Below are 27915 nucleotides of genomic sequence, written 5' to 3' on the forward strand. Positions count from 1 at the left end.
ATTAAATTTTCAGATGAACACGCACTCGTCAAGCTTCGCCCCAGGACGCAACTGGAATCTAGGTATTTCCGAGCGTATTGGAAGCAGCTCTGGGTCTTATACTTATTCGACCGCATTGTTTAATCCTGACTCGACCGCGCGGTACGATATATCTACGACGCCAAGAAATGACAGGGGCTCGACAGCCTTGTGGGCACACGGACAACGATATCCATAGCAAGTTCGATCTAGTGTACCATAATGATAATATTTTTGCTTTAAAATGTTTGATTTTGAAGTGAATGCTCCAAGCCTGCCATTATGAAGCCGCTTCGGTCCCTTCACATCCCAGGAACTCGACTACCTTCGTCATCTTTTTGAGCGTAGTCATTGGCAAGTTCCGTGACGTTGTATTTATGCAAAGCATAATAATTTGTGGTAATTGACATGCCGCAAACGCTCTTGAAAGGGATGGACTTATGGTGTGCCCTCGATGTTGTTGGATAACAAAACTCACTTTGAATATCTCGACCAGGAGGAACAACTCTGGATTTGTCAAGTTAACTTTACACCTTTCTGGAACACATTCCGCAATAGCTTCTATGACTGCGGATCTCGTCAAATTAGTGTGATTCCGCATTCGAAGCTCAATCTTGTACTGGTAAAGCGTCAGCACCTTGCAATCTTTCATCATGATTGGACTTACAGTGTGCGAAAAGGTTTCGTCGTACTTGGCAAGATAGGACTGAAGAACCGATTTACAAAGTGTCTGCATATCGGATAAATCGGCGTAACACGTCGCAGATACAGGGACGAAGCGGTGGGTATACCTAGTATGTTTGAGTCACTGGTAAACGCATTGCCTCGATGTCAATATTGTCCATATTTTACCGTGTTCGTGCGGCGCCAGTAGACTTGACATTCTGGATATGAGTCTCGACGAGTTGGACGGGATCAACAGGAGATTTGCACGATATGAACACCACTAAAGTCATGTGAGATGTACTTGGAAGTCATTAGGAGGAAACTACTTACCGCAGGGAGTATTGGTCTGACAACTCGCTGTTGTGATTTAAGATCTAGAGGATTTACGGAACCACCTTGCCACTCACCAAATTTCTGATCTGACTTTGGACGCTTAATGGCAATGACTTCGGCATTAATTTGTTCTTCGATGGAGACTTCAGATTCCTCGCGAGTTTCTGTATCTTGAGGACTGTTTTTTAGCAAATGGGTATCTTCTATCGGCCATAGATCGGCGGCAACCTGAGGTCTAGCGATTAACAGTGAAACTTCAAGTTGCATGATAGCACAATGGCATTACCGAGTGAAAGAGATCGTATAGCTCGCCCACTGTTTGTCGCTCCTTCCCTCTGACACCTACGAATGAGTGAGAAACACAGAGGGGTTTAAAAACCAGCTTGTTCAGCTTACAGCTCACCCAGACTCCGGGCCCATCAACATATCTTTTGCTCGATATTCCATCCTTGTGCATGACGTGTTAGTAAACTCAGCATCTAAGAAGATGTGTTGACCAACTGAGAGGTACTTTCTCTTCCTCCTTTTGTCGGAGCTTTGCGAGTGAGGCTTTAAGTTTGAGTCGGTCATTGCAGCACGTTAGGTGAAGATTAGCGCGCGCAGTGTTGTATTGATCTCGTAAGCAAACTAAGGAAAGAGCGCGCATCTAGGCCCCCTCCATTGGAAACAACAAAGTATTCTGGGGAGGTAACACTGCAGGTATACAAATGGTGATAGAATATCAGCTCATGTAAGTCAAGGAGGTCGCGTCGTATTTTCAGCTATGTTAAGCCTACTTGGTACCCGTACATAGATCAGCTTGAGATTTGGGAGGAAGGTTTTCCCAGCCATGTGCACTGTGCCATCGACTCTCACCAGATGTCATTTTGGAACTATTCCAAAGACGCAAGCTTCCTGGGGTTGGTGTTCGAATCCGAGTTTCTACGATGGGGTATAGACTGGGAGTATAACCGGGTCCACATCTATGTACATATCTCAACGTTTCCCAAGCAACTTGGACCAAAAGCACATCGCGTCAGGTGCAAATGGGGATACGTAGTCCTCCCCGCAATGGTGCTCATGGGGCATCCTAGAGCGTCCTCAAGGTTGGAATTCACTGGGGCATCAAGCGGATACAGAGTCTCCAAGAATCCCATGCACAAGATGCAAAGACGCTGCCACGGGTTCTTCCTATCACAAACTGAATTGAGTCAACTTCCAACTTAAAGATTTGTCAGATAATGATTCGGAGTTTTTGATCCTCGTTGTACCACGGGTCGAGAATATTCCTATAAACGATTGTCTAGGAACCAAAACCACACGAGCTATCCAAACAGAGAAGAATCGGCGAAAACGGATATCAGGAAGCAATCAACCGAATATTAGACTCACTGAGACTATTCTGAGGCACTTCGCGACGTACAGGCGAACTTGGACTTGCTGTAGGATATGCAGAGTTGCAGAGTGCCGCAGCTACTTCTGCAATTTATCAAAAACATAGCATCTCACTTTGAATGAATGTCGTACCCGTTTTCCTCGAACGCCCATTCCATATAGACACATCTACGTATTTTGATTTCGGTGATGCAGGCGGTCTCAGCGTTCATTTCTTTTTTGAAGTACTTACACAAGACGTTGCCAAGCAGAGAGTGTACCAGCAGGAGCAGGACATCAAAAACCGGAGTGTAGACCTATGCACCTAGAAACAACAGCTGAACAGTAGATTGAACGCATTGGACATGGAGAGCGAGGTACAGTTTGAGTACAACATAGCATGACAACCAGAAACAGAAATTAAATTTTTAGTTCTCATGGAATGGTTTGCGTGAACCCGGATGGATACGGACATATGTCGCTGATCGAAGTCATGTGCCATCTGGGGTAATGTATTTTAGCTGCACAAGCGCAACTATCTAAATTCGAACCTTCCCTGCCTTGTTGGCATCTTTCTCTCTCTCCATCGTCCTTGGCTTCGAGAAACCCTTAATCTCTTAGGCTGGCTCTTCTCGTTGGCCTGTCATCTAGAATGTCTGATCTTTTGACTCCTTCCGAAAGTCAAAATTTTCATACATTTCTATCTTCTATGGATTATAACGACGAATCGAACGATATGCGAAACGTTGCCAACATAGAATGGACTAGTTACAACAACGACATTAATGGGCACTCCATGCCAGATGTCCCTCAGCTGCAGGGACGCGAAGCTCTCGCGAAAGCTACCAAAGACCTAATGTCTCTGGACGCAGAGGGTTGGAATTCTGCGCCCGTGATGCATCCGTATCAGCAGCAACATTCCTATAACTTTATGGATCACCAGTCGTCTCAGTACGGCTATAATTTGCACAATCACCGGCATTCCAATGTCTACCAACAAAACGATGCATTTCCTCTTCTCTCGAAACAACGTTCTCATTCACCTCATCCTCCTTTTCCCCATTCTCATTCCGCTCCTTCACACTCATTGAACCACGGTCATCTATCTCAGCCGATATCCGTCTCGCCTCCAAGCACACTTGGTCCCTCCCAAGATCCGCGTATCGGGTCTAATATGCAGTCTTCCTTCAATTCTATGGGTTCTCCACCGACTACGACTTCATCTGCATCGTTTTCTGTCGCCAGCTCTAGTCGTCATGGAGTTCCGAGTACATCGACCCTTTCTTCTCCAACCCTTTCATCCGAATCCTTACAGCGCTCTGGATCGCCTGGTGGCAATACTTCCAATAAACGCCAACTAGATGCCTTATCGTACCCATCACCCAACAAGCGATCTCGTCCTTCCCCACCAGCCTCTTCACTGCCAAATAAGACGACGCTACTTTCTCCATCGCAGAAAAAAGCTAACCACATTCAATCTGAGCAGAAAAGACGAGCTAATATTCGTCGAGGCTATGAGGCTTTATGTGATACGGTCCCTGCTCTTCGGGAGGCTATCCGATTAGAAGAAGAGGCCCAATTAGCCTTGGATTCGAACGGGAACGGAAAGAAGCCAAAGAGAGGCAAACGTGCAAAGGTTGATGATGGGACTGGAGAGAAAATCGACGGTCGGGCAGGCCCCAGAAGTGAAAACATCGTGCTCGGAAAGAGTGAGTTGCTGCGATATCACGATTATTCGGTTTGTTCACATAATGCACATAATGTCACAGCTATTGAATACATCAAAGAACTTTTGCATGACCGTCAAGACCTTTTAGCACGCTTAGAGCGTGCCCGGTCCTCGATCGCTCCTGACCATCCTTCCGGAAAACCCTTAGATCCACTTCCGTTGTGGGAGAGGGAATGGAAGGGTGGTAGTGGCAAAGAAGGCGATGCGGAGGATGAAGAAGAGGAGGACGAGGATTGAATGCGATCCCTTCCTTCTTAACGAATACACTTTGGTCTTTGTTCAGGTGTCGTTCCTTTTGCGTGGTCCACCTAAATACGATGAAGTTAAACGTCGATAACGTTCTCTAGTTTATATTCGTCTCTTAATTTTCTAAGATCCGAGTCTCTCATTCATTTACATGTGTCTGTGTAAATCATCTTCCTTAAGGACGGTATATTCGTTACATTATGCTATAATTATTTTTTTCCTTATGCTTTCACTAGATAATAACCTCTTGCACTTGATTGAGCTCATGATTTGTACGTGAGTCACAAGCTTACTGGGACTTGTCTTTTCCTCCAGTTGATTTCTTCTCATTGTCCCAGATGACTACACCCTTTCCTTGTTTGCATAGTAATTTCTCACTGTCCTGGATATTGATCACAATTGGTTATACAGATTTTATTGTACTTACAATTATCATCAGGGCTAAGCTAGCATCTTCGTTCAATACCGGAGGTCTAACAAACTGGCTTTAACAGGTCGCAGAGGTCCGAACGCTGTCATAGTAGTCATAGTAAGTGACCGACCATGTAGAGGGAAGGAAAGAAGGAACCGGCAGTTGGTCCCTATAATCGAGGTTTGTGAATAACCTTCAGCCTGGGCCTGAGCCAAAAATTTGAGGATGACTCGATTTGGCTCAGCAAATGAATATTGCTAAACAGTCCTGGTTACCCTCCCATTGATCTATTTCTCAATCTGTATTTTAAGGCTATGTAGCCAAATACCATGCATGATTGAGAACGCTAACAATATGTTGCGTTGCTACCTTGCAGATCGTTCCATTCGGAGAAGGGAATCCAAATGCATCAACCGGAACAACCAGCAAGTCCAAGTGTTCCGCGAACATTTGTGCCAATGGGAGCGTCAAGTATTGCGAAGAACTTCACATGATACTGATGCCTGGGATCTTCATTGAGTGTCGTTAGCGACCAACTGAAGACGTCAGACATCAGACGCAGATGAGATAGACCAGGATAGGTCAGACTCATTGGTTTGGGAGTACCTGGTTTTAGAACTTCAAGTTCTTGAAGGCACAACTCAATGTCTACACATTTGAACAAATCGAGCCCGAAGACGTTTGTTAATACCAGTCATACACCCATGGGTTTCAGCTGTAAGTCCAAATCCATGACAACCACATCTGTACCATTTATTAAGTACAAGCTCAATACACCATCTCCTCCATCTTCCATGTTCAGTCGATATCGGTCGAACAAGGGTTCCCACCCACATCCACTGGATATCTCCCATAAGATCTTCCAATCTTGAAAGTGACCTTCCGGAGTGCTGCTGAGTATGCTGAGCCCGGTAGAGTTTGGAGAATTTGAAGGCAGGATAGCCAACAGAATGTCAAATCCAGGAGGCGAGACGAGCTTCCCTCGCTTGCCAATGACAGTTGGAGTTCGGGTTATATTGTTGATGGAATGAGCAGCAAGAGACAACGGGAAAGGGGTCCGTGTCCAGTCAATGTCAGTGTTACGCCAGTAGTGGTACCTAGAAACAGGAACGTTCTGCACAGTAGTTGCAGAGCCAAGATAGGTTGGACTGACCATTGCTCGATGCCCGTAGTGTTTTCTCTGTTCAAGACATGCATTCTATTTTTCCCGTCTAGTGTTTGCGCTTCTTGATTTAGAATTCCCCTATGAATATGTAGAATTGGAGCACTATGAGATCGGTATCCTACGTACTAATTGTTCAAACGTTCAAAACTCACCCGTATTTTGGTATCCCAAACATTGTAATCCCTGCTGAAGCAGGGACGATTGGTAGTTCAACTTTAAGATTCCCTATAATCTGTCCCCAGTTATTATGCCAAGTGAATCCAAGGTCAGGGCTATACGCGTAGTCCATATCGTGGTTCTACCAGGGAAAGTTTACTTCATCCACAGATCCCAATAGGACAGAACACACATACATTTTCGGGCCCGTTAGGACCAGCTTCAACAGCGACATCTTGACCAGTAGTATTGACGTAGTCACGATACGTCCTGATCAAGATTCAAATGGAAAACATCGTCACTTTGTGAGTCAGAGTCCGCACCATGTAGTCTGCAATACACCATCGGTAGAAAAGTCCAAACCATTGATGTAGGCATTATCTGAATGACATATAGTATTTGATTTCGAATGGGTTCATCTAGAAGTTAAGGTAACACACTGTTTACACCCTAATGAGCCAGTCCTTAGCGTAGGTTGTATACGTTCATAACATTTCACACATACCTCTAGATACCGCCCAATCAAAGTCCAGTTCTTCTCGGGTGTGTAGTAATATATCCAGTCGTCGCCCTGTCCAGCTTGTCCGACTCGCATCTCTAAGAGCAGATCTGCTGATGTATCTTCCAAAACTGGAATTCGAAGGAACCTTCGCAGTGTATACGTTGACGCGTTTAAGCGTTACGAGACTGCAAGGCTGCTCACCGAGGATAAGTGACATTGATGAAATACACATTTTTGTCCAAAGATTCCAAGCCCGGCAGAAAGTCCTGCATCATCACAGCACTGAGTAATGAATTTGGAATGAGTGAACACGTGCACTCACGCTGAGTGGAGAAAACAATTGGGCTGTAAAGTTTACTGCAGACGGATTCGTCGCAACACCCGCTGAGGAGGAGCGATAGTTGAGTGAATTATCATGCTGGTCCCAGATCAGGTGAATAGTCCCGTCTCCTCGGGAAATTCCTAACGAGATACTACGTTCCAGATATCGATTTTTTATGGCGAAGATTTGAGACTTTCATTTTACATACATATCGTGGCCGTCATCGTCCGTTTGATTATAGTCTGTGAATACGAAACCCTCCCAGTCTCCGTCGGGGAGAGACCGTCTTCTGATGGCAGCATTTCTGACGGACGAATTGGCGGTTGGAACCCAAAGTACAGCGTACTGAAACCCGTTGAATGTTACAAGCGCGTCTTGCTGAAAGGATTCTCCGTTCAATCGATTGATTGTGTGTGGGTCATCACCAAGCTTTGTTATGTTGAGTGTTTGTATGGCATGCACAGAGAGTAGACCAAAGCTAATAACATGTAGGATAATCCTAGCGACCGAAATCATGGATTAGAGAGCGAGTTAGAGAGCGAGGAGTATTCGATTCTCTACAATACCTATAAAAGCTGCGTCCACAAGTCGGACCGTCAACAGAGTGAATATCATCATGAGACCTTTTTCTCGGACGAAATTAACGAGCATGAAGAGCATACTTACATACAAGTCCCCGTATCACTGGACTTGAATCAACAGCGTAAAGCGCCGGATATTCGAAGTAGCGGGACCGGCCCGACCGAGTCCAATTGTTAATACCCGTCTCCCATCACCAGCACCAGACCAGCACGCATCGTTCATTGCATACGGTAGAGATGGCTTTTGACGTTGGCACACCCATAAACACAGCTCTCCTGCTTTTCATCATCTATTCAGTTCAGAAGATCGTTTTCCCTTCGACTTCACCTCCAAAGGAAATTCCCAACGAATTCAGAAGCGGATACTCGTGGCTACCTAAATCTCACCAGCCCACAGTTTTGTTCAAGACTTATACTCCAAAAACTCTGGAACCCTTCCATGGCAAGGACAACGGGAGAATCTTGCTTGCGATTAATGGTATAGTGTTCGATGTGACTGCAGGTAGAAGCTTCTATGGACCCAGTGCGTAGTACGCTCGTCGCAAGCTCGACCTTGATTGTAACTTTGGAATAAGACGGCATGTATGGAAATTTTGCTGGTAGGGATGCTTCCAGGGGAATGGCTAAGCAGTCTTTTGACATCGGTGAGTCACTCTCCATTTTCTGTTACCCATGCTCGGCGTGTCTAATAGCTCGACAGAAATGCTTACTCCCATCGATCAACCTCTTGATAAGCTTGCAGACCTACAGCAGGATGAGATGTACGTATCCGATATATTTAAGGAAGTACTACTCTGACCGTCTTTTCGGTACTTCAGTGAAAACATGAAGGGTTCGTTCATTTCTACTGCTTTTCATATCAGTCCCAATATTCTCTCTAGGTTGGGTTGAACACTTTTCCAACAAGTACATCATTTGCGGGAAGCTCGTAGAGAACGATGCTGCTTGAAGGCATAATTGAGGACTGAATCTGGATGTACCTTGTATATTTTCTATATTTTCACCGTTGGTGTACTGTTTTCCTCAGTCTAGAAAATCTCCGCACTTGAAATTTTACTTTTCAAATCTGTTGCTTTCTCATGCATAGTTTCAATCTAAAATTCGACTTTCCCATGGATTTTGCTCGATCCAAGTCATCCCTCATAAGTTTGCCAGAGTTGGCCAATGGAAGATGACATCTTTCCATATTCGGTACGAAAGCATCTTGAATTTTAACGTCTCTGAGGCTATCTCCCGGACTCATTCCTCCTGAAAATGGTGATGTCCTTCAGGTAAGACTTCTCCTTGCGTCGCGCGAATGAAAGATAGAAGCCGTTTTGAGGCGCATTCAAGACGCCGAGAGCGGTGAGAATCATCTATATCCATTATGTAGGACTCGGATTCCAAAGATGAAGAGAAGTGGGGATGCACGGCAGGTGTACAGTACAATCGCGGGGTAGAAATAAACATTAGGTACAAAGTCCATAAACATATAATGTAATCGATCCAGTAATGCGTGTACGATTGTACAAGTGAGGTATACATCATGAGGAATAAGTATCAAAACACATTAATTACGGAATTGTTTGGAACATGACTACTAAAGAAGACAGAGATGACAGGAAAACAAAGCGCGACGAGAGACAGACTGCAAATAGAGACATAAATATCGCTACAAGAAAGCTCCGTTGCGAGGAGCGGAGAAGACAATTACGATTAACGACAGCTTGATAGAGAGACGGGGTTCGTAGAAAGATGTGGGCCTCCGGCTTCGCGAGAAGCACGAGAAAAAACTGACGAAAGCATTTCATACCAGTGCAGCTGACTGCAGGTATCCGCGGAAAATGGAATCGCGTACTATATGAATAAGAAAACTTGAGCTCAACATCGAGTCTTGACAATGAATCCACATACCGTTTCCAATGATACGCTGCGTGGCCTTGGTGTCCTATGGGAGCGAGACGAATATGAGACTAAGCAGTCTAGAAAAGAGGCGACTTACCACGACGCTGGTAAAATGAGTATAGAGAACCCTGCGGTTTTCGTTGTTTCGCCTGTGTACCTGAAGAAAATGAGCTCGGAAGTATTGGACGACAGTTTCGTAGTCATTGGCCCGTTCTCCAAAAGAGGTGATGCTGAGGATCGTGTCAATGATATCGAATCAATAGTTCTGGAAGCACCCAACTATTTCTGGACTCTGAGTCCGTTGTCCAATTTGGCTCGCAGAAGATCTGTCTTATCTGAGAAGGCGAAGCCAATTTGATTAGCAGGCCTTGGAGACAGATACAGAAGGCCGCGTACTAAGAAAAAGTACTAGATGTGCGTTCTTCAAAAGGGGACTGGAGCAGATTTGAGTAAATAGTTGGAGAGAGTCGTCTATCCGATTTGTTCTAGGATCTTCCTCTGCTTGAAATCAGAGACACGACCACTAGTAAGAACGAAAAAACAAGTACCGAGATACTGCGTAATGATGGAAAAGAAAAACTGTGTCGGTGCTATTGCCAATCATGCGAGAGGGGAACTGAAGTACCTGATCAAATGCGCTAACAGGTGCTACAAAGATAATCCTGATGCAAATGTCAATATTCCAATGTCTCTGAATTCGCAAATCCATTCATAACTCACGCGTTTGCATCATCGAAATACGGGACCCAAGTGTGCCGTTGTCCGCGAGCACCGCCGACATCGAACAGATGCCAGGAAACGGATTTTCCGTGAATGTTGACCTATGTGAGGACCAACCGGGTTAAGCTTGCTAGAAGGTCGAAATCGAGTATTACTGACATCGAAAATATGCTCTGCGACACCCATGGTCTGAATACGAGCATGAAGAATGTCATCTGCGCGATGTGATTTATGAGCAATGTGTATATATGCATCATGTAGAAAGACACACCGGTGGAAGGAACGTAGTCAGAGGCTGCAACACGGGTTATGTGCCTCAAAAAACTTTTGACGGTATTCAGCGAAAGGAGTAAGGAATGAATTGGCAGGAATACCTACAATTCCGACCACTCGTCCAATTTCAATCTCCTTCTCACAATTAATCCCTTGACCGTAGGATGAGCCCACAGCTCACGAATGTCATCCTTCGATGCGTCGAGCATACGACTGACATCCTGCACAAGAACATCTTGGATTTCATCAGGCTTCTTGGGACTAAGTTCATCTGAAACCCGGCCACGTTTGCGTCCCAATGCGTTTTCAATGGTGCGCGCCTGCCAACCACTTCGAACGAAGACACCACCTTTCCCAGATCCTGAAACGGTGATACCTCCGCTAAGTCTATCAGCGAGTGCTGTATCAGTCGTTACCAGTGGGGAAAGGCGCCTCCGAAGGCTTGCAATAGTAGAGCGAGAGGTTGCTGCGTTGCCCTGAAACGGAGATGCTGAGCGCGAGTGAGCATTGCTATTTTCCAAAGGAGGATTCATTATAACTGGAGAAGAAGTACCGGATCGAGAACCTCCCATGTATTTCGAGGTAGGGCTATCAAGGGCCATATCGTCGTCTATATAGTCATCCCAAGACTCTAATGTATTGAGAATGTGCTTTATTGAGCGTACGACGTTAAAGTAGATGACTGTGCGCCAGGACGCCCGCTCCTGCTCGAGTGAATGCGGTTTATACCTGTCATTTTCAGTTCGTAACAGTATGAAATGCATGAAGAGATCTGGAATCACATAAGCTGGAATTGTCGCTGCAGAGTGCTCTTGCCAGACTCCGCTTGACCGAGCAACAGAAGCTGTATAGGATAGTATCGGAACGTGTTGTAATCGACGATGAGCGGAAGTACCTTGACATCGCCTCTCTTCCTCTTCATACTTTCCCTTTCTAATCGCAGTTCCTCATCAATTTGCTCGGACACTCTTTTGGCTTCCGCTTCCTCCTCAAGGCGAGCTCGTCTTTCGAGTTCAGTTTCAGATTCTGGAGGCTTGAGGGCCTCAGTGAGGGGGTCATCCTGACTGTAGATTGAAGGGGTCCTCATGGTGGTACAGAGAGAGAAGGAGGACAAAAAGAGAGGCAGAAGGCAATTTGAGTGATGGTGGTAGCGAAAAGATATTTGAAACGGGTATAGATATATTCGAAACGGAGATGTAGTCGGTCGAAATCAAGATCTGGATACAATTTTCCCAGGCTAAATGGTTCGCACTCTTCCTTCATTTACACTACCGGCGTACACTCATTTCTTATTCACAGTCAGTAACACTTCATACAACTCACGGAGAGCTCAAAGTAAGCCCTTCTCCCCGGCTCTTGCTATCTCAGCAGCTAACCGGCTCCTTGCCTAGATCGAGTTATTCTGCGAGGCTGTACCCAAAGCCGCAGAGGTATGGTCATCACGAATCATTATATCAAGACTCCTGCGAATCCTTTCCCTTTTGACAGAACTTCCTTGCGCTATGTGCATCAAATTACTACGATGGATGCATCTTTCATCGCAATATCAAGGGCTTTATGATCCAGACCGGTGATCCCTCTGGCTCAGGTAAGGGTGGTCAGAGTATATGGGGAAAACCATTCGCAGACGAGATACGGTCAACCCTAAAGGTTTGTTCCAGCTTCGCCGTGTCTGTGCAATTTTTTCTGTTAATCTCACACCTTTTCATCAGTTTAACGCCCGCGGCGTAGTCGCGATGGCAAACTCTGGTGCCGATACGAACAAATCACAGTTCTTCATAACCTATGCCAAACAACCTCATCTTGACGGAAAGTACACCATCATTGGTAAAGTCATCGATGGTGCCGACTCCACGCTTGATTCCATGGAACGAATACCTGTCAATCCTAAAAATCGACCTCTATCTGAAATAAAGTTAACTCACGTATGCTTTTTTCTATTTTCTCTTCTTATTACCGGCCGATTCACATGAATTCGACCTAGGTAACTATTCACGCGAATCCTTTAGCCGATGCTCAGCTTGTTCGGTGATTACTTATTCTGGCGGATGTCTTCTATGAGTTTGTTTTGTATCACTCTCAAGACGATGTATACTTCCCAGGAACCAGCAATATTCGTATAGCCTAATGAACTGTTCAAGACGTATGACACAATGCGTTCCAACATGTGGCTTGCTTGAACACTGCAGAACGCTGCAGTGCCTTCACCGTCGAAATATTGCGCCAAATTTCAATGTATGTACAATTGTAGAGCCCAGTGCATATATGTTACATATGTACAGTAAACACAACAACTTTCGACGTGACATATATACAGAAGCTTCAGCTGGCAACCACCTGCAACCACTGTAAAAAATAACCGGCTATGTACTGTAATGCGCGCTATCCGGGCGTCGTCGGCGGCGAAACAACCAATTGTGTGCCTTCCCAATATGTAGTTCGTGATAAGAAAACGGCCCCGGGTTTGTTGTGCACAGGTTGTGCACTCCTTTGCAATCAGCCTTGATCGACCCTATTTCATCCCTTCAAACTTCAAAACTTTCGTTCCATCGAGCTTTCCCCTCATCATGCCCGAACAAATCAACGGTTCTGCGCCGCAGGCCATCAAGCTCTCCACCCTCGCGCAATGGTCAGAGGAACATATGGCTGCGATTTTCGAAGCAGTCACCGAGGAGGACGCTCTAAAAGCCATAACAGACACATTTCCGGATGACGTTCGCGCGACATTGAATGGCTCTCCTCTCCCTCGGCCGATGATCGATAAATTGGTGTTGATGATGAGACCTGGTCCCCAAGGGGGATTAAAAGTGCATTGGAGAGAGCAGGCTGAAGTACCCAAGGATCCTAGTCATCGGGTAAGTATCCATTGATCCCGTTTCCAGATCCCAATCGTTATCGATTGACGCTTCGTAATTTCCGTGCTCAGAACGGGGCGTTTGGCGGGTTCTACTACATCACTGGTATCAGGAAACCACATCCGGATACGGGGGAAATTGTTCCATTTATCAGATACAAGACAGTCACCGTCAAGTGAGTATGGTCTTGAACGAATGACTCAATTCGTCTCACTACTTTGACCATGACCATTCTTTTCCACATTAAAGGATCGAGTCCATGTCCGAAGACTTGTCGTATGACAGCCGGAAGATTACAGAGCTCGTGTTTGTGGGCTCAGACAAACCGGCAGAATAAATGCACATCCCAACTGTCAAACCTTACTCAGAGGTACTCACGTGTGCGCATGCACAAGTCGGACTCGGGTGTTTGTCGTGACTTTGACTAAATAAAGCATAGATGAAGCATTCGATTGGAAATCTTGGTCTGTCTTCGGGCTTCCATGTACTGTAATTGCGACACAATTGTACAACATCCTTGTATAAGTGATACACCATTATTGTAATGATGAGGGTGTGACGTTGGGCATGGAAATTTGCGTGTTGCGAAGATTGCGAAATGAGGCAATGAAGTCCGCCCCGGGAATAGGTATATGTTTCTCTTGGCTATAAACGCAGTCAATGTACACAATGTGACGCGGAAATGGTCAAGTAACTTACAGTTCACGAACTGAGGAAAATATTAGTAAGAGTGGGACAAAATATCAAAAAGGAACGGCCTACCGCGAATGATGAAGTTGGCGAGAATGGCGAAGAACAACAGTATGCTGACAAGAACGGGACCAGCCATAGCGTCTGAGAAGAGGTTATCAAGCAGAAAATGGGGTAATGATGCCGCATACCAAAGTGTCCAGGATCCCGTCTCCGAATCATCGTAATACGATGCTGATACAACCCGTAGCCGTAGATCTAACGAGGACAGTCAAGATAAGTTGATCTTATTAAAAGAAGGGAGCACACACACACCATCACGATGATACTAATCACTGCATATGTATAGGCAAAATTGCGGGCTACAGTGTCTTTGGATGCGTTGAAAAGAGCCAGTGAAAGAGTTCCCAAAAGTACTGCAAGATTAAGCCAGGAAACCCATGCTAAGAAATAAGGCGCATAGGTAAGGTCGCAGATATAGATAAAAGTCACAAAGCACGATTCACTTCGCTCATTCGCAAACCAGACCTTTCCTTCCACTCTAACCGGTGTCTTTATCTTCTTCGGAACTCTGACTTGAGGGGGCAGGTGGCTTATCGAATGGTAGTCCCGTACAGTCGGTCGCTGGCCGTCATGGTCCTCTTCTGCAGTGGGAATAGCATCTGCTCGAGTGTATCGTGAAGGACGAGATAATTTTGGGAGAGAAGCCAGTGCTGCAGGAGAGAAGGGAGAAAGTCGCTCGGACATTGCATGCCATGATCTTCGGATGAGCGAGTCAGTCCGGTCAGTGTCGAGATGTCTTTTTGGAGGCCTTGGGGTTATAGAAGGCGCAGCCATTGGTGGAAGATGTTGAAAAGGAGGGCTTGGGAAGGCTTGTGGCCGCCGGCAAACGGTTACATACTTAGGGTTTCCAATTTAAATTTGCCATGCAAGTTCGCGCGCAAAGTTGAACACAAAAATCGAAATCGTGCTGCAGAACAGGAACAGGAAGAGCGAGGCCTCTTAACATAGCTCAACATCGCCTATACATACCGCCGCACAATGAAAGCTGATACATAAACTCAGCCAAGTGCCATTCATCGGTCCGCACTCCCGGAATCGACGTCATTATTCTCACATTCAGGTTTCTCGAAGCGTCTAGAAAGGAGAGGAACCATCTGTCATTCCTCCACGAACATATAACATATACGTTACATTCTCGCGTGCACTTCTTGTCCAACACAATAATTCTTCTCCTCAAAATCCCTAAACTTCCAACTACATGGGTACTGACTACTACAAGCTCTTGGGCGTCGACAAAGACGCCGACGACAATGCCATTAAGAAAGCTTACAAGAAGATGGTAAGTTGCTGATAGGTTGGGTTGCTGTCCTACTTGACTTACAAACTACTCCTCAGGCCTTAAAATGGCATCCTGATCGAAACAACGGCTCAGAAGAAGCATCAAAAAAGTTCAAAGAGGTAAGAGAATCGCAAGTTGTGTGTACTTGTACACGATGCTCACTTATCCGTAGATATCCGAGGCATTCGAAGTTCTGAGCGACAAACAGAAGCGAACCATATATGATCAGTTCGGTGAAGAGGGTCTCAAAGGCGGTGGAGGCCCGCCACCTGGTGCAGGTACCGGTGCAGGTCCCAGCGGGTTCTCCGGCTTCAGTGGATTCCCAGGTGGTTCTACATTTAGCTTCTCCAGCTCAGGCCCCTCAGGTTTCAGCTCTTCCGGAGGGTCGTTTAATCCATCTGATCCTAATAAGATCTTCGAGTGAGTGCATATCGCAAATTGGCCTTTCTCAGGTTACTGACTTTGAATTTCCTCAGACAAATATTCGGTGTTGGACTCAACTCTGCGTTCGGCATGGGTGGTATGGGTGGTCGGCCTGGCATGCGAATGTCTGATGCAGACGACGATATGGACGGCTCCTACCCCAGTTTCGGAGGTGGTATACCACGAAGTCGACCATCGCGTCCTGCTCGTTCCAACTCTTATTCTAAACAGTCAGCAGCCCCCTCTGAAATTACCCGTCCATTCAAAGTATCACTGCAGGATCTGTACAACGGGGCTGTCAAGCATCTCAAAGTCGGGCGAAGACTACTCAACGGTTCGACGGAGGACAAGGTGCTCGACATTCAGGTCCACCCTGGCTGGAAGAGCGGGACCAAGATTCGCTTTGCGCGCGCAGGCAATGAGCAGGCAAGCGGCGAGGCGCAAGACTTGGTCTTCGTTGTAGAAGAGAAACCACATGATACCTTCAAGCGAGAAGGGAATGACCTTATCTGTAACATTTCAATACCCCTTCTGGAGGCTTTGACCCACGAAGGTGGCAAGAAGCAGGTGGAATCGCTGGACGGGCGGAAGATACAAGTGGATTTACCTGCTGGTGTCATCAAACCCGGGCAGGAGACAACTGTTCATGGAGAGGGTATGCCTATCAGGAAAGATGGCACGGTGAAGAAAAAGGGTGATTTGATTGTGAAATGGAATGTCGTCTTTCCAGATCGATTAACATCGTCGCAGAAGGCGGGATTGAAAAAGGTCCTTCTATGAACGGACAGTACATTTTGTATTTCATATTTGTATATACATACCTGCAATTGTATTGTTATAATCCAAGCAGATGATACTATGATCGTTTTCGTTCAGATGAACTGTGCCGCGCATCAAATACCACAAGAGATGCATTAAGACGTGGATCAGCTACAGGGAGCTACGTGACGATGGTGAGATTTCTTAGAACAATGTATAATACTCATTCATATGCGCACTGAACAGTCACAATGTCTTGAGCATTACAGGAACACAATGCCGAAAATTCAACGCACATATGTCCTTTTGAAGCCTCCCTTTGAACAATAGCCCTGAGCCAACGCGGACAAACGCCTTCAATACGCTCAGAAACTCTAGTGGAATTCGCGTCGACCTCTTCAAATGTCCGAAGTTTCCAGACCTGGACTCCATTGTTGGACTCGGTTTCGTATAGCGCCAGTTTCGTAGATTCATCCCAGGTCAAAGTTCCATTCAAAATCACGTCGTTCTTGAACAGACCAAATACTAGCGGAATAGTCTCGGTCATAGTAAAGGCCTGACGGGGAAGCGTACGTGTATCCTCCGACGCGTTTTGTGCTTCAGCCGTTCTAGAGTCAGAGGTAGGCAGTGTCCTGACGTGGCTATCGGAAAGAGCAGCTTTGGCAGGGAGCGAGACGGTATCAGAGTTTAAGAGCTCGAAGTTGGTGCATAGCTTAGATAGGCGACAAACGCGTTCGTGGCCTTGCGTCGTTCCGATAGTAGTAAAAACTTCAGATATAGGATGAGGGAGTACGACCGAGTGGCTACAGGAGAAATTTGATTGGAAACCAATGCCTTCGGTCATGGTAGAAGGCAAGCTTGTGGCGCCATGGCGCAATATCAAAATGATACACACTACACCAATGCCATTATACGGTATACCCCAGGCTATTTACAGATGGAGGCCAGAAGAGTTTCCCAACAATGTCTATACACGTCCAATATTTAATCTACAGAATTCCTTTACTTTGAAGTATCCCTTTCCAACTTTGCAAGACATAACTTGAGAAAAGCTGAACTTCGTCCACAGATTGTTTGAGAGCAGAAGAGCCGGTCAACAGAGAATCAAGGAATGCATGAGCGGTTCTGGGAGATGTAAATTGATGAAGCTCTAAGCAGGCGAGTCAGTAACATACTCATACCATTATGGCTTGAAGTGTACCTGCAGCAGAATATATCGCCGCTAGCGATGCCCTACGCGTATACCAAGAGAGCTGCGTCCAATTTCAGTTGAAGCCGCAGTACATGAAGTATGTAGTCATACCTGAGTCGAAGCGTCGCCTGAGATATAGGAAGCTTCATCGGCTATCCGCGAGGCGTGTTTCAAAGCAGGTCGAGGATCAAGTGGTGGTAGACCGCCTTCTAGCGAGGCCAGCAAAGCGAATGCCTGTAGGATATTCTTCATTTCCACGACGCCGTCAGATTTATAGCTAGAGCAGCTCACCTCAGGAAGAAAATGGAGCACGGGTTCATTATAACTCAACCTTGCATGAAGGACATGGCCCAAGGATGGGGACGGCGCGGACGCCATCTGAGTTATACCTTCACTCAGCCAAGCTTCAATCAGAGTTTTCTTAGCATAGTCCCCTGATCCGAACAACGAAGATACTGCGTTTTCTGAGAGAGGCTCAGAATGAGCCCTGTCCTTTGGCAACTCCAGCACAGAACGCGAGAGTGTCTCCCGAGTGAAACCGTACGTCGGGACCAACGAAGTTGCTATCTTCAGTAGCTGAGACCTTCAATTGTGAATTAGGGACCTAATTTGCAGAGATAGTGTTACATAGTGTGTACCTGGAGGGGGACATGGCCATATGGGCGGGAAGTAATTTAAGCGCTGGTCGTTTTCAATTTCCTTTTTGATCTCTTACTCTCCTTCAGATTATCGAGATCTTTTCGATCCAGAATGTCTGAGTGGGGTGCGTTCAAGAGCTATCAAGGGTAAGATAAAGCCAAGACTGAACAACTTGGATACAGAGCAATCCGATGATGAACAAGTCACGAACCCCCCTCCAAAGGTTGTCCCAGTGAAAAGCAAGGGAAAATGGGAGGGAGAGGACGAGGAAGATGAAGCACCTGCTGTGCGTCACTAGTTCGCACTTTAGAGGATATTTCTGATGAAATAAGGTATCTAGAGCGACTGGGAAGATTCATCGGAGGAAGAAGAGGCCAAACCAACGCCTGCTGTTACTGCTGCGCCTCCGAAGAAAAAGGGTACCTTGAAGGCGAAGCTGGCGGAGAAAGAAGCCATGAAGGCTTTGCGGAATGACGAGGATGACTCCGATGCTTACGATTCTGACGCAGTCTTGGATCCGAGAGAAAAAGCCCGAAGATTGAAAGAGAAAGAGCTGAATTCGGACCTCAACAATGCAGCGGATCTGTTTGGCGCTGCTGCCCTTGGAGGTCAATATCATTGTTCATCTTACTCATATCTGGATATCTAATCCTCGACTCTATCGTAGGTACAACGTCGAAAGATTTAGATTCTTTACTCTCATTCCAGCCTCGAACAAAGGAAGACTTTGTTAAACTATCAACGATGATAATCGAATTGGTGATGAAACGACATCAAAACAAACCTCTCTATCCTGCCTTCGTCGAGCATCATGTGCGGGAACTGGCGGGTCCACTTAAAGATGTCGAGGTGCGAAAAGCTGCGAGTGGTTTAACGACCTTAGCAAATGAGAAGCAGAAGGAGGCGAGGGATAAAGCTAGCGGAAAGAAGAAAAAAGCTGCCTCCAAACCTACTTTGGGCTCTGCGAAAGTGGCAAACAAGTACGTCAATCCTGATTTATCTGGTTGCCTCGGTGTCCTTCTCATGTTTTTGTCAGGGTTGATACTGGCGTTTATGATGAGGTGCTAGATGACTTTGGTACCAATGCGGACGATTTCATGTAGATCGTGCCGTGTTCTTCGGGAGGCGGACTATGTCTCGTATATCTATTACTGACTTCCTTTCAAATATTTTAGACAAGGGGTGAAATTGCTTATATCCTTTAGTACTAGTAGAGCTGAGTGACCGCCCCTTGTTGAATTTTTGACGCAGGTCTAAAATACTGACATTCTGCAAAGCCCAAGCTCTCCGCCAGTCATGCTTTCGCGCTTGTCACCACCTGCACTAACACGTCTTTCACATTCGGAGTGATTGCTCATTCACTGATATAATAACCGTTCTGTGAAATAGGTTGGATTTAGGAAGCTTCAATGATACTCTTGAGACATCATGTTAAAACGGTTACTCTTATCCCCACGAGGTGTACATGACTGGATTATTGCGTATGGGTATGGGCTCTATCTATCCCCTCCAAGACTCATCAATACCTTGTCAACTCTCTCCTTCAGAGTCGAACGTGGGTCCGAGCACAAGTCATAGAAGGGTAACGCCCTGGGATATATGCCCGTACGCATGCACGCGCATCTTATTCAAACCCTTGAACACAGTGAGGGATGGCAAAACGAACGGTCGCTATTCAGAGTAATAGAACACTAATCAACCTAATATGTCCAAATAGCTGTCCAAGTTCTTGTCCTATCACCCTACCAGAACCCCATTCGAAGCTTCAACTTCCTTGATATTCGATGCCTATGTACCAAGGGCCATCACGTCGACGTAGCAAACCATGTTGAAAGTCATATCGGCGTTGACCCATAAGGATTTATTCACCCTTTCGAAAATCTGAGGGAAGAATTTTCTCTGACTGTGGAGCTAAAGCAAGCATGTAAGGTGTCAACGACACATCACATTGAGAGGCAGAGTGCTATTAATTAGTAGGTGAGAAGGTTTTGTAATCGGCAAGACCTAACGCTTGTGCTCTACGTATGTAAGTGGGAAACTAAGTAATGCGGGAGCTGCTTTGTAGATGTTCATGCGATAATTAGAACTCACTATTCGGAGAGCGGGGGGCCTCCGCCATGACAGCGTTAACAGGGAACATCGTGTTCACGTCGCGAGGATAGAATAATACTGTTGTTGATCGCGGATACAACCGCTGGGCGCTTGTCATGTTCCCCAAGTTATAAGCGCTGGCCTCTGTTTTTCGTTCTACGACGCCCGACGCCATGGCTGATCTCGTTGACTCGATGCTAGATCTCATGCGGAGGCTTCCACCGACAAGAACTGAAGAAAATGTCGCCTCATTAATTGGAATCTGCCCAGACTACGCCGATGATCTGCTAGGAAGCGTTGACCAACCCTTGCAACTCAAGACTGATCGTGCTACCGGGAAGGAATATCTTGCTTGTGACTACAACCGGGACGGTGAGAGCTACAGGTATGCGTGTGTGTAAACAGTGCTCTTCCACGCCGTAAGAGCAGCTTACAAGTGATGAATCGTTTGGATCAGATCACCCTGGTCAAACGAATATGACCCGCCGCTTGAAGACGGAACGGTTCCAACACCCAGGCTGAGAAAGCTCGAGATAGCGGCTAATGATGCCTTCGACACGTATCGTGAAATGTAGGAAATAAAGTGACACCCCAGATTATCCCCGCTCATCATGAGTCGCTTAGGTATTATGAAGGCGGTGTATCCTCTGTCTATCTGTGGGACTTGGACGATGGCGGCTTTGCAGGTGTGGTGTTATTGAAGAAGAGTGGGTTTTGGCAATGATTTGAGTTTGACGACGCCATTCCACAACTAATGACTATTGCTCTACAGCGATGGCGCCTTCTGCCTCGAGCGAACCTTCGGGATCCTGGGACTCTATCCATGTATTTGAGACCGCGGAGCGTGGCCGCCAGGCGCACTACAAACTTACCTCCACTGTCATGCTGCAACTTACTATGAAGAAAAAGGACAATGAAGCAGACGGAAAAGAAGGTTGGAAGCGCGATGGCGAGGTTACTTTAGGAGGTAGTATGACACGTCAGGTTAATGTCTATGGCTCTATGCAGTGAAGTCGGGTATCTTGTTGACCAATTCTCTTTCAGACGGAGCAAGACTGGCCTATTCACGACTCTTCCTCTCATATAACTAACACTGGCAAAATGATCGAAGAGATGGAAATCAAAATGCGTAATCTGCTTCAAGAGGTGTGCCTTATGTCTATCCCTCATCGTCTTAATTCGCATGCGTTTTTACAGGTATACTTTGGGAAGACACGAGACATTATATACGACCTTCGCAGTCTAGACGATCTGGAAAAGACACGCAGGCAACGGGAACTTCAGAAGGAACTTGTGGGTTTCATTAAACGGTAATTCAGGCATGTAATCACGGCGGTGGTTGTGTGATATCTAATACATCGGGTTCTGGATTCTCCTGAAGCCCTGTTTCGACATTTAGACATAGCTTCCTCGATGTGTTCATCAGAGCTTGCGCGGTTCAGCAGGGTTCAGCTCGCCCTTGCTGGACGGTTCATGCTGTGCCTCAAGCTGGTTTGATGAGCGGCAGATTTTTAACTTTTGTGGATGAGTCTTCTGTTCAATTCAATCTATCTCCGGTAGAATTCCAAGAATCCTGAGCTTTCGAAGAGAAGTGAGGAAAAGCACCCGAAGCTGAAGAAACTGTGGTCTGGCCAGTTACATTGTCATGAAGCTGTGATGAGCGACGGATGCATGCAGTACTCGTATCCCGTATGCATTACTACTCCATAAAGGAGGCAAAGTCAGTACATACTTTAACAGAAAGGCCCCGATGCTTCCATGGTTCACCCTCACGAAAGCATAGCGAACCATCACCATCTGGCAAGCCGAATGGATAGCGTCGTCGCTCTCAACGGAGGAAATGTCATAACCATGTGTGAATGAGCAAAAGTGCACCGTGCACGAACGGGCGCCCGATACCGCCTTCTCATTTCCGAGGAGGTGAAGTTCATCCTTGGGATGTTTGTAAAGCGATTGCGATAATAGCATATGCGAAAGGGCGAGGTTGATGTTGATTTCATCGATAAAATCTAGGTTCGAGGTATCCCTTCTTTGAAATCTCCAACCTATTTGCGTCAATTTCAAATTCAATGGAGCGGTCGCTGCCTGGATGACACCGGTGTGTACGAACAAGTCATTCATACATGATAGATTGAAGGGGAACATAGCAAGCACGAAATACTACCGACGACAATTTGTGCTGGACAGCCAAGCCCACTGCTCTACAAAAATCAGGGATCATAGAGTAATGGCGCACATATGAGATTACCCACTTACGGCTGAGTAGAAATGGCAAGAGAGCAAGGCTGGTGGTTGGAACCATCAGACAGCAGTGATCATCCCAAACTCGGGATGAGAATACCCAACTATGACTGAGTGAGAATAACAGGAGCGCAAGGCCAGTCAGTGGCTAGAACCATCAGACAGCAGTGATCATTCCAATATGACGTTTGACAGCGAGTGAGCATCATCTTTCAGCTATAAGTGGAGGTGGGCCTGCCAGTAGTACATACGCTTTTTTAGAGAGTGACAGTTAATATTCCAATATTTGTTTTCAAAATTGAGTAACTCTCACGAAAAATTGCTAGACATTGACAACGTACGATGTCAATACTAAAGAAAAAGTTACATAGACATTGAAAGAAATGCAAAATAAGTTACCATTGGTACCATCTCTTAACATCAGAGAAATGGGCTTTAATGGGATTATGGGCCACTGCACTGGGTGCATGGTATGAATTTGGCTGATTTTATTGTCACACGCAAAAGGGGGGCATTGCACTGCCAGCAGACATAGTTCAATGCAAAGACAGATCTACCCTCAACTTCGTTTGAGTATGGATAGTATCATGACTCCATGTATTAACAATGGAAAGGGGAATAGCATAAGAAGGGCGAAAAATAAGATGAAAGAGTCTTATTGGGAAAGATTAATCCATTGTCCGTAGTCCATAGAAGGTTCGAATGTCCAGCATGATGTCAATCATGATCAAGAGGAGCAGTCCGGAATGGTGATGTCTTTGAGGGTTTTGCTGTAGAGGTGCAAATGAAGTCAACAAGAGAGGAATTGATACATTTGTAATTCTCACTTAGAATAGAATAGACCCCAGTAACCTTCGACACCGCCAAACTCCTCCAATTTCCATACCTCATCAAAGGCTTCGAAGAAATAATATTCTGTACCGTTCGTATTTGCCTGGCAAACAAATGTGTCGAGAAAAGTCTGTTGAAGAGCCTGAGGTGAATAATATGTACATTGTATTGAGAGGTTATGTACCTGCAGATTTGCTTCTGTAGCAGTAGACGGTCCATTGGACTCGTTCCCGGCATCGGTCGAGTTCTACCGTTTCAGTATAAATTCAACACACGCTTCCAGGAAAGTAGAACAAAGAAACGAACGGTCGGCCAACCAGTCTCAGCAATCGACATGCTTGGATTATTGGACAAGCTCTCGGCTAGCTCAACATCGTTATCCTGGAAAAATAGCCATGTCCAGCCAGCAGCATCGTCCACACTGACATTCGCGAACCATGGATGAACATTAGCCATCTAGAAGAGAGTTTTTGAGTTGATGAATTCGAGAGATTATTGAAAAGGGAGGACTTGCGCCATAGTCAACGTCTTCGAGGACAAGGTCGTTGAAGTAAGACCCTGCATCAGCATTGCCGACTGGGAGGGAGATACTCATGTTCGAAAGCATGGTTTTCGTATCATTAACTATAAGGCCATTAGCGTCTAAGGGAAATGTGCGATGGAGTGAAGCAGACGGACTGAAACCCAGAAGAATCTCTGCGCCAGTATTTCCAGTATCCGAGTTGGGATCGGTGGCTCCGTTATCATCCAGATAACTATGTAAAGTAATTAGTACCCAGGAAGACACGAATCGGAGGAGAACTCACTCGAGAATGAATTCATTACCGACCGTAACGCCAATGATATTATCTGTACCTGAGAAAGCTTTGAGTAACACGAACACCCAAGTACGTATAGTATAAACGTACCGTAGGTGGTGAGGGCATCCTCAATGACCAACGCTTGTCGTTCATAGGCGGCGCCGTCATCCGTCGCAATAGGATAATTGGCGATAACCACCGACATGTTTACCTTCGTTTGCTTGATGGCCTCGAGCTATATTAAAACAAGTGGTTAGAGGTGTGTAACTATTTTTACCATCGCACGAATATTCACCACCAGTGCAGATTGGTTGCAGTCAGCCCCGTATAGACGAACACGCTATAAATTGTCAGCTGGGGCGCAACAGCTAAAGATAGATTTAATTTAAGATTAATTACGGTGGTCAATTGAGAAAGTAGCTGAATGTCTGTGATGACATCGTCTAAAACACAACAGTCAGTGCGCATACAGCGGACGATGTGAGATCAAGTACCCAATGAGTTCCCGCAATCAGGATATTGAGAACCAGCAGGCGTATACGCAATACCATAGAAAGATTGTTTCAGCCTAGAATCCTTCTCGAATGAGCTGGGGTCATTTGCGTCGGTTTGGTTGACGACAGATGAAGAGGATGAGGTACTCGTGCTGCTGTCCTTCTTAGAGAGAACAACACCAAGTGCAACACCGACGCCTATCAGGATAGCGAGGACAAGTCCACCAATAACCTGAAGGGTTTCAGAGGGTTTCAGTGAAGCATTTTCATGTTCTGTCAAAATCACCCACCAAATAACGTGTCTTCTTACTCTTGGCCGGAGCCTTCTCCATCCAAGTGTCGTTTGTTGCTTGAAATTCTCCTCGTCTGTCGCCAAAGTGCTGCCGACGGGGAGCGTCTGTGTAAGGGGTGTTTAGCGCCGTTGTGGATTCCCCTCCGGCAGAATTACCACCCAGGCGGGGACTCGATGGAATATCATTGGAAGTAGTTCTAGGAGAATGTGAAGGAATGGCGTTGCCGGATAGGCGATGTGTAGGCTACAACCAGTGATTTCATTAAGATAGGACCAACAGACAAATCCTCAACGCACTGAGCCAGAATCATAGTAGTCTTGCAAGTCAGGTTGTGGAGAGTCTCTGTACCTCGACATGGTGAGTTAGGACACGTTGGGCTGTTGAAATAATGTGGAAGCTGAGCTGATCAGCCTTCCTGTCGGTGAGAGAATAAGGAAGAGTGTGGAAAATAAATAACTTCCTCAATCTATATTTGTACGTCGAGCTGCGCAGCAATATTCCGATATTCGCGTCGCGGCGTAGACTGCGCATCAAGGTTCAATCATCCAAATAGTTCTCGAGATCTAGAAGTAATATATAAAAGCTAAACTTATAAAGTCCATGCAGACAGGGGTATGAAGGACGAGTAGAATAAAGTACACAAAACGATAGGTCAAATTATACGATTAAGGGTTCCTTACCAGTAAAAAAATCTTATGTATATGTATGTCAAGTCCCTCCTTTATGACTCGGTTGTGATGACGAGGCTCGTTTCTGCTTGCGAAGAACACGTCGAGCCTCCCGTTCCGTTGCATTCGTGGACTCTGAAGAAGAAGAAGGACCCCTTCGTCCTGAAGGGAGCGTCCGACTTCGTGTGACACCGAGAGCACCTCCTTCAGGATCAGCAGGTTTCGCAGGAGGACTCTCGGCTACTGGAGATAGATTCCCTTCTTGAGTTGTGGGTCTCCGGGGCTCTGAAGAAAAATCAGCGTTACGGATAACGTCTCAAATGAAGATGTGTTACTTACCGATGGTCGTCTTTCGCCGCGAGAGCTTTGGTTCCCTCCCGACCAGCTTCCACCCTCCGCCGACCTGATGTTCTTCATCAGAACTAGGAAAGACCGTGACATCCTCCTCTGAGACCAAAGAAGTTGGCGATCCTGACTCGTTTGTGGGTGGAGGGGGTATGTCTAGCATGAACCAATCTTGTTGAGCGATTAGGAATTCCAGCACTTTTTGGCTGAGTGCATGCTCTTTTGGATTCATATCATGGTCTGGATGTGACATTAAACCAGGCCTAAAAATAACGGCGAGATCTTCACAGAAAATGAACTTAAGAACGACAAAGGATATGACAATACTCACTTGTAGCAGTCATTAGATTCTTGTCCGATTTCCGTGCAAAGACTGATAGTAAATCAAGAACATATAGAAGAAGATATTGGTTGGCACGGGGCATTTGCCGTATTAGTCGTTTATAGGTCGCAATAACTTCTTCTTGATTGAAAGGTTGTTTGGCTACGCGAAGGGGGAAGTAAGGTTTTGTGGGTGTATGGATACAGGATACGTGCCTAATGCATCTCGAAACTATGATTTAGTGGGAATTTGAGCTGATATTGGAGGAACAGGAGAGCGACCGCTTACACCGTGGTACATTTCGTAGGGTATGACTGGTTCCTAGACGGTCATGAACAGTCAAGAGCAGCAAAGTGCAACAAGGCGCGCGCTCACAGGCATTCTTGTCAGATACCGCCGGAATACGCTTGCAACATCATGGGCTGTATACGGGGACTGCTTCCAGTCCAAGGACTTGCCGTACTGCATGCGATGCATTCAATCAGGGAGCTTATGGAAAGAAAGAATTACATACCCGCGGTGGTGTCTCAAATATAGTTTGAAGCTCCCTCATACGCTTTGCAGAACCATTCACACGAAACGTGCCCTCAACTTCTGTCGCTACACAGGATATCAAGTAATTGTTTGAGCGCGAGAAGGGATCATTAAGTACCATTTTCCTTCAGGTAGAGACCACTAACAGAGCTCGTCAGATCCTACTACAATCAGCGTAACGGGCTGTAACATACCACTTGGCAACAACTACAGGAATGTATCCCCAGACGTAGAGTTCACCATTCGCATTGGCTGTAGATATCTGCACACTTGCATATCTCAAACTCTCTTTCAAAGGCTTCCCAAAGACTGCGTTTTCCGGCTCATCTTCAGTCTACAGATTAAGATGAACTATCCGAACGTCATCGGCTGAAGACTTACCCTTGCCTTCGCCGTCCCTCTTCGCTTTCTGCGCCGAAGTGAAAGTATTCCACCAAGCTCTCAGATTGGCTTTCGTAGGTGGACTTTGTGTGAGTTCCGGGACCATTTGCGGGGATGGATGAGGGGAGGAATGGCGTGAAGACACTGGAAGTGGAGCTGTCGTACTGCGATCAACTACGTTCAACGAATTCCTTCGGTTGCGCTTCTTGAAAGGCCAGAGAGAACGCTTTGATGGGCGCGAAGCCAGTATAAGAGATAGACGATGATTTTATCGATAGGGAATATGAAGTAGGGAATAAGGAAAAGTAAAGTTACAGTAGCGGTCTGAGTGGAGCAGCACATTGACGGCACGTGCATACAAAATGTCTCTCTGCCCGCCGCCCGGCAATGTGTCGCCGTGAATCATGGCGCGGCTCAAACTGAGGCGATTCATCTTTGATTTCTTAATTTTGGGCGCTCTCTATGTATGCTGTTTCAGAGCTGAAGGTAAGCAGCTGGAAACGCGCTGTATATCAATAAGGCTTTAGCTGTTGTTATTTTGTGCTACCAACCCTATCCTTGTACCCATTGGGGACATACACCTTGCTTGCATCATGTTCTTTACTCAGTTTGACTTCATGAAATTTGTAAGTTCACACAAAGATAATGAATACTT

At 46.0% G+C, this 27915-nt stretch overlaps 15 protein-coding genes across 15 annotated transcripts; 7 read left to right on the top strand and 8 right to left on the bottom strand.

The window, feature by feature from the left end:
• Positions 1 to 320: 320 nt before the first annotated feature.
• C8R40DRAFT_1062240 (uncharacterized protein) lies at positions 321 to 1474 on the bottom strand (the record flags this gene model as incomplete). The annotated part of the gene is made up of 8 exons (XM_046225463.1): positions 321 to 440; positions 497 to 637; positions 686 to 809; positions 871 to 964; positions 1015 to 1041; positions 1092 to 1245; positions 1304 to 1359; positions 1414 to 1474. The coding sequence occupies 8 exons, from the start codon at positions 1472 to 1474 to the stop codon at positions 321 to 323; spliced, it is 777 nt and encodes a 258-aa protein (XP_046079511.1).
• A 1400-nt stretch (positions 1475 to 2874) lies between these two features.
• Positions 2875 to 4636, top strand: C8R40DRAFT_1275256 (uncharacterized protein). Its single transcript, XM_046234111.1, has 2 exons — positions 2875 to 4079; positions 4140 to 4636. Exons 1-2 carry the CDS (start codon positions 3023 to 3025, stop codon positions 4334 to 4336), a joined length of 1254 nt encoding a protein of 417 aa, XP_046079512.1. The 5' UTR covers positions 2875 to 3022; the 3' UTR covers positions 4337 to 4636.
• An 815-nt stretch (positions 4637 to 5451) lies between these two features.
• Positions 5452 to 7706, bottom strand: C8R40DRAFT_1074888 (uncharacterized protein; the record flags this gene model as incomplete). Its single annotated transcript, XM_046226780.1, has 12 exons — positions 5452 to 5854; positions 5911 to 6000; positions 6075 to 6220; positions 6276 to 6348; positions 6402 to 6459; positions 6519 to 6528; positions 6584 to 6725; positions 6782 to 6846; positions 6903 to 7053; positions 7111 to 7401; positions 7569 to 7591; positions 7665 to 7706. 12 exons carry the CDS (start codon positions 7704 to 7706, stop codon positions 5452 to 5454), a joined length of 1494 nt encoding a protein of 497 aa, XP_046079513.1.
• Positions 7649 to 8600, top strand: C8R40DRAFT_1135274 (cytochrome b5-like heme/steroid binding domain-containing protein). The gene is made up of 5 exons (XM_046229342.1): positions 7649 to 8006; positions 8059 to 8127; positions 8184 to 8244; positions 8302 to 8315; positions 8365 to 8600. The coding sequence occupies exons 1-5, from the start codon at positions 7721 to 7723 to the stop codon at positions 8430 to 8432; spliced, it is 498 nt and encodes a 165-aa protein (XP_046079514.1). The 5' UTR covers positions 7649 to 7720; the 3' UTR covers positions 8433 to 8600.
• A 539-nt stretch (positions 8601 to 9139) lies between these two features.
• On the bottom strand, positions 9140 to 11626 carry C8R40DRAFT_844063 (G-protein alpha subunit). The gene is made up of 14 exons (XM_046236422.1): positions 11256 to 11626; positions 11143 to 11204; positions 10914 to 11089; positions 10466 to 10850; positions 10359 to 10411; positions 10247 to 10302; positions 10088 to 10188; positions 9993 to 10029; positions 9916 to 9922; positions 9764 to 9865; positions 9648 to 9702; positions 9465 to 9597; positions 9377 to 9410; positions 9140 to 9319 (listed from the first exon to the last, which is right to left on the bottom strand). The coding sequence occupies exons 1-14, from the start codon at positions 11445 to 11447 to the stop codon at positions 9270 to 9272; spliced, it is 1443 nt and encodes a 480-aa protein (XP_046079515.1). The 5' UTR covers positions 11448 to 11626; the 3' UTR covers positions 9140 to 9269.
• C8R40DRAFT_1177912 (cyclophilin-like domain-containing protein) lies at positions 11502 to 12392 on the top strand (the record flags this gene model as incomplete). Its single annotated transcript, XM_046232762.1, has 6 exons — positions 11502 to 11531; positions 11597 to 11695; positions 11752 to 11790; positions 11849 to 12010; positions 12073 to 12285; positions 12345 to 12392. 6 exons carry the CDS (start codon positions 11502 to 11504, stop codon positions 12390 to 12392), a joined length of 591 nt encoding a protein of 196 aa, XP_046079516.1.
• A 535-nt stretch (positions 12393 to 12927) lies between these two features.
• C8R40DRAFT_1062250 (uncharacterized protein) lies at positions 12928 to 13552 on the top strand (the record flags this gene model as incomplete). The annotated part of the gene is made up of 3 exons (XM_046225464.1): positions 12928 to 13215; positions 13287 to 13390; positions 13465 to 13552. 3 exons carry the CDS (start codon positions 12928 to 12930, stop codon positions 13550 to 13552), a joined length of 480 nt encoding a protein of 159 aa, XP_046079517.1.
• Positions 13553 to 13751: 199 nt separating this feature from the next.
• Positions 13752 to 14742, bottom strand: C8R40DRAFT_1177914 (uncharacterized protein; the record flags this gene model as incomplete). The annotated part of the gene is made up of 5 exons (XM_046232763.1): positions 13752 to 13860; positions 13915 to 13924; positions 13978 to 14049; positions 14097 to 14163; positions 14221 to 14742. 5 exons carry the CDS (start codon positions 14740 to 14742, stop codon positions 13752 to 13754), a joined length of 780 nt encoding a protein of 259 aa, XP_046079518.1.
• Positions 14743 to 15166: 424 nt separating this feature from the next.
• C8R40DRAFT_1062205 (uncharacterized protein) lies at positions 15167 to 16450 on the top strand (the record flags this gene model as incomplete). The annotated part of the gene is made up of 4 exons (XM_046225459.1): positions 15167 to 15247; positions 15304 to 15366; positions 15420 to 15667; positions 15724 to 16450. The coding sequence occupies 4 exons, from the start codon at positions 15167 to 15169 to the stop codon at positions 16448 to 16450; spliced, it is 1119 nt and encodes a 372-aa protein (XP_046079519.1).
• Positions 16451 to 16633: 183 nt separating this feature from the next.
• On the bottom strand, positions 16634 to 17273 carry C8R40DRAFT_1177916 (uncharacterized protein; the record flags this gene model as incomplete). The annotated part of the gene is made up of 2 exons (XM_046232764.1): positions 16634 to 16667; positions 16726 to 17273. 2 exons carry the CDS (start codon positions 17271 to 17273, stop codon positions 16634 to 16636), a joined length of 582 nt encoding a protein of 193 aa, XP_046079520.1.
• A 145-nt stretch (positions 17274 to 17418) lies between these two features.
• On the bottom strand, positions 17419 to 18206 carry C8R40DRAFT_1062211 (uncharacterized protein; the record flags this gene model as incomplete). The annotated part of the gene is made up of 4 exons (XM_046225461.1): positions 17419 to 17579; positions 17631 to 17682; positions 17733 to 17855; positions 17913 to 18206. Coding segments are annotated over 4 exons (630 nt in total), but the record flags the coding sequence as incomplete, so codon positions are not given.
• An 87-nt stretch (positions 18207 to 18293) lies between these two features.
• On the top strand, positions 18294 to 19544 carry C8R40DRAFT_844082 (eukaryotic translation initiation factor 3 subunit J). Its single transcript, XM_046236423.1, has 5 exons — positions 18294 to 18384; positions 18443 to 18546; positions 18601 to 18868; positions 18928 to 19240; positions 19297 to 19544. The coding sequence occupies exons 1-5, from the start codon at positions 18372 to 18374 to the stop codon at positions 19361 to 19363; spliced, it is 765 nt and encodes a 254-aa protein (XP_046079522.1). The 5' UTR covers positions 18294 to 18371; the 3' UTR covers positions 19364 to 19544.
• Positions 19545 to 20189: 645 nt separating this feature from the next.
• On the top strand, positions 20190 to 21665 carry C8R40DRAFT_1222727 (F-actin-capping protein subunit beta; the record flags this gene model as incomplete). The annotated part of the gene is made up of 6 exons (XM_046233285.1): positions 20190 to 20736; positions 20809 to 20922; positions 20976 to 21058; positions 21124 to 21335; positions 21396 to 21497; positions 21549 to 21665. The coding sequence occupies exons 1-6, from the start codon at positions 20525 to 20527 to the stop codon at positions 21663 to 21665; spliced, it is 840 nt and encodes a 279-aa protein (XP_046079523.1). The 5' UTR covers positions 20190 to 20524.
• Positions 21666 to 23008: 1343 nt separating this feature from the next.
• C8R40DRAFT_844467 (glycoside hydrolase superfamily) lies at positions 23009 to 25469 on the bottom strand. Its single transcript, XM_046236424.1, has 13 exons — positions 25307 to 25469; positions 25008 to 25253; positions 24718 to 24949; positions 24623 to 24666; positions 24522 to 24563; positions 24332 to 24458; positions 24253 to 24278; positions 24102 to 24117; positions 23938 to 24047; positions 23730 to 23879; positions 23608 to 23670; positions 23420 to 23553; positions 23009 to 23362 (listed from the first exon to the last, which is right to left on the bottom strand). Exons 1-13 carry the CDS (start codon positions 25364 to 25366, stop codon positions 23320 to 23322), a joined length of 1293 nt encoding a protein of 430 aa, XP_046079524.1. The 5' UTR covers positions 25367 to 25469; the 3' UTR covers positions 23009 to 23319.
• A 249-nt stretch (positions 25470 to 25718) lies between these two features.
• Positions 25719 to 27589, bottom strand: C8R40DRAFT_1260765 (Rho GTPase activation protein; the record flags this gene model as incomplete). The annotated part of the gene is made up of 10 exons (XM_046233814.1): positions 27261 to 27589; positions 27074 to 27206; positions 26998 to 27020; positions 26860 to 26945; positions 26721 to 26807; positions 26634 to 26666; positions 26561 to 26576; positions 26355 to 26507; positions 26018 to 26305; positions 25719 to 25993 (listed from the first exon to the last, which is right to left on the bottom strand). Exons 1-10 carry the CDS (start codon positions 27364 to 27366, stop codon positions 25719 to 25721), a joined length of 1200 nt encoding a protein of 399 aa, XP_046079525.1. The 5' UTR covers positions 27367 to 27589.
• Positions 27590 to 27915: the final 326 nt, after the last annotated feature.

This window comes from Lentinula edodes (assembly GCF_021015755.1).
Source record: "Lentinula edodes strain Le(Bin) 0899 ss11 chromosome Unknown C8R40scaffold_71, whole genome shotgun sequence".
NCBI classification, from domain to species: domain Eukaryota; kingdom Fungi; phylum Basidiomycota; class Agaricomycetes; order Agaricales; family Omphalotaceae; genus Lentinula; species Lentinula edodes.

What these genes read in the sequence shown, in the direction of transcription:
- C8R40DRAFT_1275256 (XM_046234111.1), top strand. Translation starts at nt 3,023, where the DNA reads ATGTCTGATCTTTTGACTCCTTCCGAAAGTCAAAATTTTCATACATTT. An exon ending in AAACATCGTGCTCGGAAAGA is followed by an intron (nt 4,080 to 4,139) that starts GTGAGTTGCTGC and finishes ATAATGTCACAG; the next exon opens with CTATTGAATACATCAAAGAA.
- C8R40DRAFT_1135274 (XM_046229342.1), top strand. Translation starts at nt 7,721, where the DNA reads ATGGCTTTTGACGTTGGCACACCCATAAACACAGCTCTCCTGCTTTTC. An exon ending in TAGAAGCTTCTATGGACCCA is followed by an intron (nt 8,007 to 8,058) that starts GTGCGTAGTACG and finishes CTTTGGAATAAG; the next exon opens with ACGGCATGTATGGAAATTTT. An exon ending in TAAGCAGTCTTTTGACATCG is followed by an intron (nt 8,128 to 8,183) that starts GTGAGTCACTCT and finishes ATAGCTCGACAG; the next exon opens with AAATGCTTACTCCCATCGAT.
- C8R40DRAFT_844063 (XM_046236422.1), bottom strand. Translation starts at nt 11,447, where the DNA reads ATGAGGACCCCTTCAATCTACAGTCAGGATGACCCCCTCACTGAGGCC. An exon ending in TCGCAGAGCATATTTTCGAT is followed by an intron (nt 10,189 to 10,246) that starts GTCAGTAATACT and finishes GTCCTCACATAG; the next exon opens with GTCAACATTCACGGAAAATC. An exon ending in GCAGCGTATCATTGGAAACG is followed by an intron (nt 9,320 to 9,376) that starts GTATGTGGATTC and finishes TTATTCATATAG; the next exon opens with TACGCGATTCCATTTTCCGC.
- C8R40DRAFT_844082 (XM_046236423.1), top strand. An exon ending in AGGAAGATGAAGCACCTGCT is followed by an intron (nt 18,547 to 18,600) that starts GTGCGTCACTAG and finishes TAAGGTATCTAG; the next exon opens with AGCGACTGGGAAGATTCATC. An exon ending in TGGCGCTGCTGCCCTTGGAG is followed by an intron (nt 18,869 to 18,927) that starts GTCAATATCATT and finishes ACTCTATCGTAG; the next exon opens with GTACAACGTCGAAAGATTTA.
- C8R40DRAFT_844467 (XM_046236424.1), bottom strand. Translation starts at nt 25,366, where the DNA reads ATGTCGAGGTACAGAGACTCTCCACAACCTGACTTGCAAGACTACTAT. An exon ending in ACTACTATGATTCTGGCTCA is followed by an intron (nt 25,254 to 25,306) that starts GTGCGTTGAGGA and finishes CACTGGTTGTAG; the next exon opens with CCTACACATCGCCTATCCGG. An exon ending in TACTTTCTCAATTGACCACC is followed by an intron (nt 24,564 to 24,622) that starts GTAATTAATCTT and finishes GACAATTTATAG; the next exon opens with CGTGTTCGTCTATACGGGGC.